The 13,067-nt window shown below is 44.8% G+C and overlaps 1 protein-coding gene across 1 annotated transcript; it reads left to right on the top strand.

The window, feature by feature from the left end:
• The first annotated feature begins 261 nt into the window (after window positions 1–261).
• SAR1B (secretion associated Ras related GTPase 1B) lies at window positions 262–12,646 on the top strand. The gene is made up of 7 exons (XM_084268734.1): window positions 262–384; window positions 4,821–4,894; window positions 7,413–7,532; window positions 8,321–8,386; window positions 8,926–9,029; window positions 9,190–9,321; window positions 9,619–12,646. The coding sequence occupies exons 2-7, from the start codon at window positions 4,837–4,839 to the stop codon at window positions 9,733–9,735; spliced, it is 597 nt and encodes a 198-aa protein (XP_084124860.1). The 5' UTR covers window positions 262–384; window positions 4,821–4,836; the 3' UTR covers window positions 9,736–12,646.
• The last annotated feature ends 421 nt before the right edge of the window (window positions 12,647–13,067 follow it).

Genomic DNA, 13,067 nt, shown 5'->3' with positions numbered 1-13,067 from the left:
CCGGCCCAGCTCGGGGAAAGAGGAGAGGGACAGCCCCACACCGGAACTACCGGGGCGCGCGAGCATGCGCACTGCGTACACGTGGCACTTCCGGGAGCGGCGCGCTGCGGCAGCGGGCGGGGCCTGGCGCCTTAAAAGGGCAGGGGCGGGGCCAGCCCGGCTCGACCCCGATGCCGGGCGGGCTGCGAGGTTGCGGGCCGGGCGGAGCGCTCAGCCCAGCCCGGCGTTTCGCTCAGCTCTGAGCCCAGCCCAGCCGCGGTGCGTGCGACGCGGCCGGCCGGGCCCGGAAGGAGCCGCGCAGGGGGCGGAGCAGGAGGCAGCCGCGGGGTTGCGTGTCGGTGCCGGCGGAGCGCAGCGCCCGCGCCTCAGGCTCGGCAGCGGCGGGTGAGTGAGGGGTATGAGGGGCGGCGAGGGGCTCTATTCGCTGCCTGTGGCGGCCTTGCCTTCGGTGGTCGGTGGGTGGGCAGCCGGCCGAGCCCCACTGGGCGCTGGGCCGCCTTCGTAGCCTGCTGGGAGCGGCCTCTGGCCCGCGACTGGGCCTGCCGGGGGTCGCTGCGCTGCCGGGGAGGCCGCGGCCCGCGCTGTTCCGCGGGCAGCGCGCCGTGGGGGCGGGCTGAGGGGGTGTGGGTGCCGCTCTGCCCGCGGCGGGTCCTCCCTTCCTTCCCTCTTTCCCCTCACACAGGGGAGAGCCCCCGCCAGGCCTCGGGGCCGGTACATGGGCCTGTCACGCCTGCCCGCCGGTGCTTTTGTATCCCTGGCTCGTACCTCGCTCAGAGTCTGCGCTTTGGGGCCGCGGTGTGATACCCCGTAACCTCCCGGCTGTCCGGGAGCCTGTGCCCGGCTGCCGCCGGTCTTCGGTATTCTTCCAGAAATCGTGACTCCGACGCCCTGTTTCGTGCTCGGTGGGCGAGGGCAGTGTTGCGGTAGGGCCGGCTCTGGTAGCCTGAGCTCAGGAGGGGATCGGTGGGCCAGACAGCAGGTGAGCTGTTGCTCCAGGTGCCCTTAGGAACCTGCGTGTGTGTTACAGCTTCACCACTTGCTCCGGGCGTGCTTAAGGTGCTGGTAAACCCAAATAGGCTGTCTTGGAGTAAAAGGAATGGCACAACTGAGTTTGCTATCTGCTGCAGGGTACCTAGCCCTTCCGGTTTGCATCCCAACTGGTAACATCAGTGTGACGTTTACTCCTTCTGAAATAGCAGGGATGACTTGCTCTCAAAAAACCTGACTAAAATCCGAAGAAAAGCTGTCATCACCTTGTTTTTCACACTCTCTCCTCTCTTCCACTCTCAGATTTTAAAATCCCACTTTGAAGGGCAGTTTCTTATGGAATAAACTGGGCTGGGGAAGGCAGATAGCAGTTTATTTACTGAACTTCTTGGGGATGTTGATGTTTGTTGTCTGTGGTAACATTGTAGGATGGTATAGTAAGTATAAAGTATATATAAAGCTGCAACTTTAAGTGACAGTGATTAGATCCTATTTGAAAAGCCACAAATACCCTCTTGGCAGTGGACTTTAAGCATTTTCTTGTACGTTTTGTTGCTGTGACTGGGGTGCAGTTAGGGAAGAAACCTCTGTCAAACCCAGCTCTCGCTGCCATACCCACCCAGGTACAGCATGTTGTGTTGCCAGTTACTGCAAGAGCTGTTCTTCTTGGGTGTTGCTGGTTTCTGTTTCCTAATTATTTCATGAAGGGATTTAAAACTCTGTTGAAAAGCCTGATGCTTTCCCTTAGCTAATTTTTCACAGCCTTTGGAAGTAAGTGCTGTTCTAACCAGTTCAGAGGTGAAATGATGAATTTTTGGCTTAAAAAAGCGCACATCTGGAAAAAAATCCCTGTTTTTTGGCATATAAAAGAAACAGTTATAAGTTTGCTCACTGTTAGCAAGGTTCCCCTCAGAAGCCTTGCTCAAGATGTTACCAGAGTCACTGGGTGAGCATCCTACAGTCAGAAGTGCTCTCCAGTGAGCAAACCCGTCTCCTTGGTCTATAGACTGGGTTCCAGGGCTCTCTGGGAGTTATCAAGTGATGCTTTCCTGATGAAAGAAAGCCATCCAGGGTTGTTGGAGGCATCTTGAGGGGATAGCCACCTGTTGTAGGTGTGATGGTGGCAAATGAGCTTCTGTGTTTCTGTTGAGGAGACACAAGTAAGTTGTTAATGTCTGTAAAAGTAGGTGATGTTAAAAGAGTGTCTGGTGTTCGTTGTGATTTTTCCTTAAAAGTTTGTCTGTCTGCAACTGATTATTCCCAAGGGAACCCTTAAAATAAGCTCAAAACAGGATTGTTGTTTTCCCTGTGGCTTGTGAAGGCATTGCCTCAGAGTTTGAGTCCCTGTGTGTTGTGGCCTTGGCTCTTCCTACAGCTCACTGGAGCTCCCTGACTTGGATGCCTCAGCGGTTCTCGATACCAATCCTGAGCCACATTTTAACTCACTGATTTGACACTCCTATGAATTATGTCGCTACTTTTCCTGTGTGATAAGAATAGATTTAATATCTCTATTCAAATATTACCAGTGTACCTTTACAATTAGCTGCCTATTTTTTCCCCATTTTAAAAGTATTTCCCTTTGAGCGCTGCCAGCTAACCCAGAGGCTGTTCTGGGTGGCTTTAGGTAGCTCTGCTTCTAAAACCGCTTATTTTATGGTGGTGGTAATTTAACCTACATTAATGCCACCTCATTTGTGTTTGCAGGGTAATCCTGCTTTTGCTTTAATCATTTGAATCTTGCCCCTTAAAGCCTTTTCTGTAAGGCATAATTACTGGGTTTTGTTTCATCCCTAAGTTTAATAGATGGAAAAGGTTAATAGAACCGAATGCTGTGAAGTTATTCTCACCTCAGTAATCTGAGCACATCTCTTACATCACGCTGTTTGCCCTGATTTGCAGGTTATTTGAGTCGATGGTTTCCCTGAGCTCCACAGAGGCTTCTCTCGATCGGCATTTTGCTCAGGCAATAAATAAATCTGCTGACGTGTATGTTCTGCCCTGTTTGCTTATTCTTGACCTTTGCTTTTTAGCCATGCAAAGGGACAGTTTCAGTGGTGACGTTGTGTAACTGGGTGTTTATACCTTGACAAGTGTATTTGATGTGGAGTCTTAAAAATCTGTGCCTGTTGCAGCTGAGCAGTTGTTCGGAGTAACGTGGGACGTGGGTGAGGCTTCTAGGTTGGTCGTGGAGAAACTAAGACAGTGCCTCATCATCTGAACAGGTTTTGTTCCAGTGTAAGCAAACAGAATTCAAATATTTTCCCTCCTCTTTCCCTGTTTTCTTTCTGTGATACAGTTGTTGCATAGCAGAGAAGCTGTTTGTTGCCAGGAGTGTAGTTGCTGTTTACAGATACCTGGGTTTTGATCTGCCGTTGACCTGTTTTGATTACTGTGTCCTGCACTCCAGGGTCAGGCCTATCCTAAAAACATCTTGTGATGCCCCAAGGCAGCGCTGCAGTGTCAAAATGAGTGCTGCTGGACAGCCTCCAGCAGCGTGGATGCCTCTGCCAGCTGAGTACGCTTATTGCAGTACAGCTTCTTGAGAACAGTCGGACTCCGGTTCCCCCTGTTAGCAGGGGTTACACGCTCTAGTAGCAATTAGCTGGCTAAATGTTTCTAAGGATGTTGCCCTTTAGTCTGTCTAAATACTAGATACTAATTCACTGTGTCAAACTGGCTCTTTCAGTGCGATTATCCTCACTTCAGCTAATGAGGAAATTAAGATGAAAGCGAAGGAATTCAGGACTTGGGGCTGTGTAGCAGACCTAGTGATGCCTTCGTTCTTGTACCCCAAAGCATCGCTTCGGCAGTAGCACCGGTTCCTCCTCTGTGCTGCCCATCCTCCCCGGCACTTGAGGTGTGCTGAACTCCCCCAACACCTCTGCTGTGGCTGTGCCTTTCTGGGGCAGGAACAACTAACTGAATTCATCAGGCCCTGCAGTCCAGCTTGGCCATTTCCTTCTTTCCTTTATATATTTTAACCACACCACAAAGAAAGCGTGCTTGTGGAGTAGCAGAGCTTCACCCTGGTACCAAGGGGTGTCCTGCCTGTCATGGGCAGCTGAACTTGGTTGATGGTTGTATTACATGGGTAGAGGCTTGGTTATAGACATTCTAGATGAAGGAATTCAGTGGGAAGGGTGATGTTTTGGGGTCCCTACTTGTCAAAAAGTTTTGTGCTTGAGGTTTAAGCTGTGGCAGCCTGCACAGGCCAGTACAGGAGGCTGTGGTCTTTGAATGGCAATTCCTGTGCTTTGTGCTAGGCAGCTCTTCCCCTTACAAGACAAACAGGTTATTTGCCAATAATAGGGGCTTCTTTGGTACCAAACTTCTCTGGATTCAGCTTCACAAAACTTCTTCACCCCTTCTTCTCACCTCTGCTTCAAACCCTGGAGGCTGAGTCACTGGCTGCATTGACATCCCTCTATTGCCATCTCTAAAATGCTGCTTTATTTTCCTGCTTGCAAAGTGTATGTGAAGATGCCATTTGAAATCTTCAGAGGAACATCACACACCTCCACCAAACCGTACTTAAGATAGAATTATTTTTACTTCTTGTGAAGGCTTCTGTCCACGTGGCATTTTCCAAGGGGAGGAGAAGGTCTTTACTGTTGAATCACAAGGTCTGGATTCTGTCTTCCATGTCTACAGTAACTTATAAATGTGCTGGGGGGTTCACTTAATTTGTCTGTGGCAGTTTACCAGAACTAAATAGTTTTGGTTTTCTTACCCAGGGCTTTGAATTACTTCTGTTCCCTGTAAATATCCTGGGCTGTTTAATGTGCTGTTCTGACAGATCCTAAATATGTTATATTTTCTGTTTATTTCAGACCATAAGATTCAGATATGTCCTTCATATTTGATTGGATTTACAGTGGTTTCAGTAGTGTATTGCAGTTTTTAGGTAAGTTTTTATTGTCTGGGTTTGTTCCTTCTGCTTTTTCTTGTATAAAATGTCTGTTCACCTCTTATCTTCAAACAAAGCCGCTTCTTAAATAATAATATTTGGTTTGGTGTGTGTTCAGTAACACTCAAACAGAAATTTCACTCACCAATAGTGAGGATTTCCAGAGCGTGCTCTCTGTTCAATCTCACATTAATCCTTTAACCTCTTGAAAAAAAATATTTTATTTTGTGAACATAATAGGTTTGATTTTTCTGATCATACCAGGCTTAAGCTGGTGTAATTCAACCTTACTTTTATGTAGCTTCCCCTGACTTTTCTCTGCTGTTAAGAGCTGAACTTGGTTATTTTAGTTCGGTTCTTTTGCATATGTGGATATCAGGTGAGAATCCAAATGTGGGGGGCTGCCCACAAAGTGAAGTGCCCGATACTGGAGCCCTTGCTCATGTTCTGTGGCTGGTGTCACCAAAATCAGTGTGAGGCTTCGCTGGCAGCTGCTGAAGAGCCACAGGACAGTATTCCCTGACCAAAAGAGTCTGAATCAGTAGTGATCGATCTGAGGTGAACTATTAGCTTGTGCAAAACAAACCAAACCCAACCCCCACACACACACCAGGAGAAAAAGGAATGTTGGTGCACTAAGGAAAGGAACAACAGTTGCAGATTGAACAGGTAAAAGTCACAACTTGCAGGTTGGAAGGATTTTATTGAAGTGGATAAAAAGCATTTGTGATTAAGGAATCAGGACAAGCCTTCCACCTACCTTTTATCAGTTGAAAGTTTAAACTTTTTTGCTGAATGTTAGACCCTTGGCCTACTATTGAAATATTAGCCAGTGAAATTTTAACTAAGTTGACTAATCTTTCTTATCTGCTCTTCCTTAGCCAAGCAGTGATTGCTGCACACTAGCCTGCTTTCCCAGGCCTGTGCATGCAAAGTCTAATTCTGGTGAAAGATACTGGGTCTTGGAGTAGGAAGGAGGATTACTTTCAATGGGTCCCTCTTACTTGAGAAGAGACACTTTCTCTTTTCAGTCTCAATTACACTTACATTCGGAGAAGTTTAATTATAACATTTGGGGAAGCTCCCTGTGCTGTCCTGGCATCAGGCTGATGGCTTTTATATGTCTTTGCCCACAAAAAATTCTGTAACTCACAAAGGTTCTTTTTCTATATACAAACTGTAGTCTTAGTTTTTCTCCGAGCTGAAATATTGCTGCTGTTTGCCTTGGGTTTCCATGAAGGACACTTGGGAAGTACAAAATGTTTCAGGGACTGCAGCAGCACCTGACTTGGGAGCAAAGGCTCCCGCACTGAGAGGGGCAAAAATATTACTGGTTTGTTATGGTTTAGTAGCATTTTGTTTAACTACTAAGGTAAGTGTGAACTGGAGTTTCACCTGTGATGTAAGTTCATATATGAAGATGTTTGCCCACTCCCTTCTCTGTAGTTTAATAGCTGATAGGAATTTTAGCATGTGAGAAGGTGAACTTGGGAAGTTGAGTTGTATTTGAAAGAAGATGCTCTAGACTACTTCTAATAAAGATCTCTGATGAAACAAGCTGAGGAGTATGAAAGAATATTCACTGCTCTGAGTTACAAAGCATCTCCCACTGGAATGTGATCCCAGAGATTAGCTTAAAGGCAGGGGAAGAGGTGAGCAAACACCAGCAGTGTAAAGGTCAGCTGGGCAGAGGCACGTATCCCCTGTAGTGCTGCAGCATCTGCAGGGGTGTCTGAGCAGCCACCTGTGCAGCAGCATCACTTGAAATCCCACCAAATAAAACACATATGAGGATAACACATTACATAAGTAAGAGAGCTGTAGGGAGCTGTTACTGGCTTGCTCTGCTACCTTCTTGCCTCGTGTGGAGGGACCCAGGGCAGCTGATGCACCCATCCAAGGGCTCCCACCCTGGGCCCAGTGCAGGGTGTTGGTGTGGAGGGTTGATTGTGAGTGCAGGAGAAGGTGTAGTTAAGCATAGGGACTGCAGGATGGGATGATGGAATTTTAACAGTAAAACCCCCTTGTGAACTTCACAGAATGTTTCTTTATCACCCCAGTGATGGTAAAATATGGTCCATGTTTTAAGCCCACTGTCACCACTGCACCCACCCCCTGCCCCTGACTCCACCACCTTTGAGCAGTGTGTTAGCTTACTAACACTTACTTGCTGGGGCAGACTTAAGCTATGCTGGCAAAACTTAGTCCTCTTTTGTTCTGCTTTTCCAAAGGTAGTGTAAATGTGACACGTTTACATCAGCTATATCAGTGCCTCTCCCCTACTGAGCATCCCATAAGCTGCACACAGTACACATAGTGTAGCAGTCATGTGAGTAAGTATGAAGGTAGTTTGTACAAGTAGAACATGGATAAAGGGCATTGATAGGAGCTTGGTGTGTCTGTATTTTGCACTGTGACTGTAACACTTTGCTCCTAGGAGCAAAATAATCCCCAGTGCTAGAAGTGAACTCTGACCAATTTAACTGATTAATCACTACATCCTTCTTTCTTCCAGGGCTGTACAAGAAATCAGGCAAACTAGTGTTCCTTGGGCTGGACAATGCTGGAAAAACAACGCTGCTGCACATGCTCAAAGATGACAGACTGGGGCAACACGTCCCCACGTTACACCCCAGTAAGTTGATTTTGCTGGTTCCATAGCTAGAAAGTTACTTAGAGTGTGGCAGGAAACGCAGGACCTGATGATATGTTGTAAGGCCAACAGTGTAACTGAGGAGAAACCAAGGAATTTCTGGGATTTCCAATCTGTAGGTAGTTCAAGTAATACTCAGAAAAAATGTGTAGGGTAGTTCAGTGTGGCAGAGTTAAAATAAAGAGGTAACAAGCAGAATGCTGGTGCTGGGAGTTGAGATAGCAGAAGTTGGAGGAAATTAGAGCTTGCAGTGTTTGGGAGCAGCTCCTCTCTGCAACTAGAAAACTAGTATTTCTGTACTCTGTGCTGATTTTTTTGGCCCAGAGGTTGCTGTGTAATTATCTCAGAGGCCTCACAGGAGAAAAAGTTCAACACAGGTTAGAAATGTGGATTGGCGAAGGCCAGGAAGGAGGTGGTAAACTGGGAAAGGATGTGAAGAGGAGAAATCTTGAGCAGCTTAGTATGTGAAGTGCCATCTTTTTGGCAAACCAGATGGTGGAGCCAACTGTTTGTGTAATGCGTAGGGATAAATAACATGAATATTCTCTGCTATTCTTAGTGTTGTAGATTTTTCACATGTGTTTTAACAACAAAATGCTATTAACCATTAAATGTGTTACTGATTTTGAGAGAAATTGTACTGATTTGCTTCTTGAATGTCAAAATACTGAAAAGACCCAAGACAAAGTAAAAATCTATGTGCTAGGAGGGCAGGCTGTTGTAATGCACTGCCTGATCTTCTCAGCAAACATAATTCTGTGTGTTTCTAGCCTCTGAGGAGCTGACAATTGCGGGCATGACTTTCACTACCTTCGATCTGGGTGGACATGCTCAAGGTAAGAGAATACATTGACTCACTTCACTGAATTGTGTTAGTTGTCTGCAGCCCATTTGTTTTGGATCAGAAATATGACCATGCTGCAGAGATCAATTTCCTATACACTCTTTGACAGCACAAAACCCATTCACTGCTCCTTTGTCTGTCTCAACCACTTATCACAGATCCCAAATACAGTTTGGCAAGAGCTGAAATAGAGCAGCACTTCTGAGGGATATCTGTATTTTGCAGAGGATTCTGTCCTTTGAATCACTTACACCTACTTGTAAGGTTGATGCTTCAAACTTACCTTTGTTGATAATTATTCTCAGGGAAACAGTACATTGGTGTGCAGATGGGATGGATAATGTGATGATACCAGTACAGGGAATTTTTGCTCCATTATTTCAAGCTCTGTAAAACATCAAATTGCATCCTGAGTTTTGGCAACATAAGCTAAGACTTGGAAATAACCCACTTGCTGCTTAGTTACTGATGTGCATTGCTCTGAATCTGAGGGTAATTTCCTTTTCGTTTTCATTCCCATCTTCCCTGTAGCTCGCAGAGTGTGGAAGAACTACCTGCCTGCAATTAATGGCATTGTGTTCTTGGTGGACTGTGCAGATCATGAAAGATTGCTGGAATCAAAAGAAGAACTTGATGTAAGTTTAAATTAGTTTTTGTAAGTTTTAACTTTAGCTTCTAAGAAATCAGCTCAGATTCCCAGTGTCCAACAGAGCTCTGCTGCCACCTGGACATGAGTAGTAGCAATTTGACTGTCTGAATTGTAAATTAATCTCTCCTTTCTCCTTTCTTTTGCAGTCACTAATGACAGATGAAACTATTGCTAATGTGCCTATCCTAATTCTTGGTAACAAGATTGACAGACCTGAAGCCATTAGTGAAGAGAGGTTACGAGAGATGTTTGGTCTGTATGGCCAGACAACAGGGAAGGTAAAATGTTGGGGATTTTTTGGGTGGTTTTGTGCTTTTTTTTTTTTAATTTGTCAGGAAGTTTGATTGCCTTATTTCTGTGTTGACTCCAGTTTACTCCAGCCACAGAAGAAAAAAGGTTTTTAATTTATGAAGTATTAGTGTATAACTAAATAACTGTAGATATCCTCAGGGCCTACGTCCGGTGAAGAGAGTTAGGCCGCTGGTAGGCCTGCTGTCTACCCCGACACATTGAGACGTGTGTCCACGTAGAGTAATGATGCTGTAACTCAGAATCCACCTTCTGTCTCTCTGCAGGGCAGTGTACCACTCAAAGAGCTGAATGCAAGGCCGCTAGAAGTGTTCATGTGCAGTGTGCTAAAGAGACAAGGCTACGGCGAAGGCTTTCGCTGGATGGCACAGTACATCGATTGATGCCAAAACCCCACCAGTACATTCTGTCCCCTCTCTGAATATTAAGTCTGCCTCTTATCTGATCACCTAGTGTACGTAACTTGAATTCATTTGACTGTTTAGTTATAAAAATAGGCATTTTTAGCTAATTCTATCACATACGCTAAATTGTGAGGATTGAAAAAAATAATTTCAACTAAGTTTAAGTACCACAACCTGTGAGCTTTCTAATCCCATACAATATTCTTTTGCAGCTTTTAATTTAACAAGTCTCCAGCACCATTTTTGGTCAGAGCAACTTTCCAGTACAGTATGTTTGAATGCACTTTTTAACAGCTAAAAACGACGACCATGTGAAAAAATATTTAATGCTTATGTTAAATTTTTTATGTACTTTTTTGAAACTGGTTTTATAACTTTAGAGTATATAACCATCTTTCAAGGAATAATAAATAATTAGCTGATGGATAATTGCATGATGCCTTACGGTTTTCAATAATATACTTTCTTATGCAACGTCATGCAATAAATTTCAATCCAGTTTTTGGCAACTTTAATGGAAAATGTTTTGTTTCAATGTGTCTTAACTTAGTGAGGCTGCCTGATCTGAATATGTGGGATATTTTCCTGAAACACAGAAGGCCACAAAGTAGTTTCATTGTGTGTTAGAGTTAAGGTGTTTCTTTCAGACTACCAACTCATGTTTATTTTAGGATTTTGCATCAGTGAAAGAAAAGTCTAAGCTGATGCCCTCATCATCACCACCTCTAAAAAGTCCAAATAATGTAGATCAGTTGTGCCAATGTATATCTTCAGCTAATGTCAGAAGTGGTCTTACTCTGTTGGTCTCTTGAATTAAACCCCTGATGTGACATAAGAAATACAGGCTGCTTTCTGAAGAGACAGAGAATACCATTGTGCTAAATACTCTGTTCCTATTTTAATTAGATTTGGGGTCTGCCAGAAGATTTGCCTGTTAAATTGCCAGGGCAGGGAGGGGAAAGGTTGTCATTGCTGCCTGTGAAAATTTATCAGCCCACATCCAATCAGCCAGTCTTGCATTTGATGGTTTGAACCACCAAGGACAATCTTGTTTTCTGTGGTTTTGCCCTGAAACCTGGCCAGTCTGCCAGCTGCTGGCTGCCCAGGTGGCTTTCTTCTGGGGTGAAACTTGTCTCTCTGCAGCCCTCCTTTCCAGACTTCTGCTTGGTTTTCCCCATCTTTGAGTGCATCAGTTCCCCAGGGAGAAAGCAGGTTATTCTTGAGAGAGGGGTGTTTTGAAGCAGATGTCTGCCAATGTCTTGTTGATGCTGGCAGATGCTCTGTGGAGCTGTGGTTAGTGCTCCTGTGTGCTGGGGAGGTTGTACTCCCCTCTGTCCAGTGCAGGTAGGGTTTCAGCTCCGGAGCTGCTATTTCACCATGGTGGGTTTGAGTTTCGCTGTGTAGTTTGTTTTCCCCTTGCAAGAGAACCAACTGCTGCACATGTTTTTACTGAATCCCTGCTACTTGCTGATGTAAGTCTTCTCCAAAATACTTCAGGCCGTTTATTTCCCGTATCCATGGCAGCAAATGTGTTTCTGACCAGTTTGATTTCATAAATTTTCTCTCTTGACCTGCTGGACTTGAATCCTGTAGGTTCATAGTGGGTAAATGAGATGTGCTCCTTGCCCAGATCCAAACTTGTATGATTGAATATTGCTGATCACATCTCTACAGCCCTAGATTGTGTATCTGAGGAAGATGAATAATTCATGAACCTAACTAGTGTGAATTGTACCTGATGTGTATTGCTGCACAATCATATGCAGAGTGTCAAGCCCAGTTTCTGCGTGCTGAAGCTCAGAGTGACAGCAGTGACTGGCTTTTCCAAATGACCAACATGAGAGGACTCTGCATTTAAACTAGTGCTCAGCTCTAGAGTAGCATCTCTGGTATATAAAATCAAAACCAGAGGTAAGAAATGGTCTTTTACCAGCGTGTGGACAACATGTGAGACCTCACTACCAAGTGCCCTGATGTAGGGGACATGCCTCTTCCTTTTTTTTTTTCCTTTCCTCTAGATTTTTGATGATGGTTATAAGAGAGCAACAGCTACATCAGTAGATAGTGTAAATATTAAACCTTCTCCTTGCAGTCACAGTTTGGTGTTGATGTGGGAGACTTGGGACTGCCTTGCCTGTGCTTATGGAGATGAAGCTGGAGGTGGAGGTGTTGTGCTGCAGACCACTTCCACGGGCTGAGCCATTGCATGGGTGCTGAGAATTCTTCTTCACCTGCTCTTCCAACCCCACATAACATTAGCAGCAAGGAAAGGGATGATAGTATTAAGGGTTCAAAAAGAAGGGAGGTGATGCTGCTTTAAAAGTGTGTGTTAGAGTAATTCTTAGTGTTATGGAAACACTCCAATTTTGTGTTTCCTACTGTAGGGTGCTAGTTTTGGAGTGGTTCTGAGAAGGGCATGAAGAAATCTGGACCTTGTGTTTATCCCCCCATGTGTTGTCATGGTTCCTTGTTGTGGGAATAGCTGATGGATGCTCAGTTAAACACACAAATAGTCTCACTGTTTCGTTTCACTCACTAGAGAAAGTGTCTCCTGTAGTTTATGTTCTGTTGTGCACAGGGATGTGAATGGGTGTTGTGTGTCTTTGTGTGAAGCTTCATGAACTGTGACAGGCTGAGCACAGTTGTGTGTTTGGTGGTTTTCAGCCCCTTTGTGTCTTCCCAGTCACTTCTTTCTGGAGGTTGCTTATTCCTGTGATCGTGACCACTCTGATTTATCTTGAAAAAAAACCCAACACTCACATTTGGGTCTAACTCCTATGAATTTACTATTTTTTTTTTTGCACTCTGGACTATGCAGATTTCAATTAAACGTCACTTGAAGGAATGTGAAAAGAAAACTCATTAATAAAGATGTTATTTGTGAAGCATCTTGCTTTTTTTTTTTTTTTTACATCATGACAGTTTTTAAGACAAATGAATGCAGAATTCCTGGGTACCAGTAACTGCTTCTGACACAGTGGCCTGTATTTCAGTGTGGTGACCCTATATGCTAGCATCTGTCAGGTGTAAGATTTATTTTGCTTTGATTTAATTAAACTTGGGGTTTAATATGTATTGTGTAACTGAGAGGTGTTGCTGTACTTCAGTCTTGGCTTAATAAATTTTTCAGCGACAATTACTGGCACTGGAGAGGGGAAGGGTCTTTGGGCTCTCTCATTAATCCCCTTGCCAGGTGAAGATGATTTCATTAATATTTCTTTGATCAGGTACTGTCTGTGCCAAAGGTGACCTGTGGCATTCACTGGAATACAACACCTGCGTGCACATGAGCTTCCTTGTGTTTTAGTAAT

Source organism: Gallinula chloropus, assembly GCF_964237585.1.
Source record: "Gallinula chloropus genome assembly, chromosome: 10".
Lineage (NCBI taxonomy): Eukaryota > Metazoa > Chordata > Aves > Gruiformes > Rallidae > Gallinula > Gallinula chloropus.
Note: the sequence above shows the minus strand (reverse complement) of the source record. Positions and strands in the feature narration are given on the sequence as shown.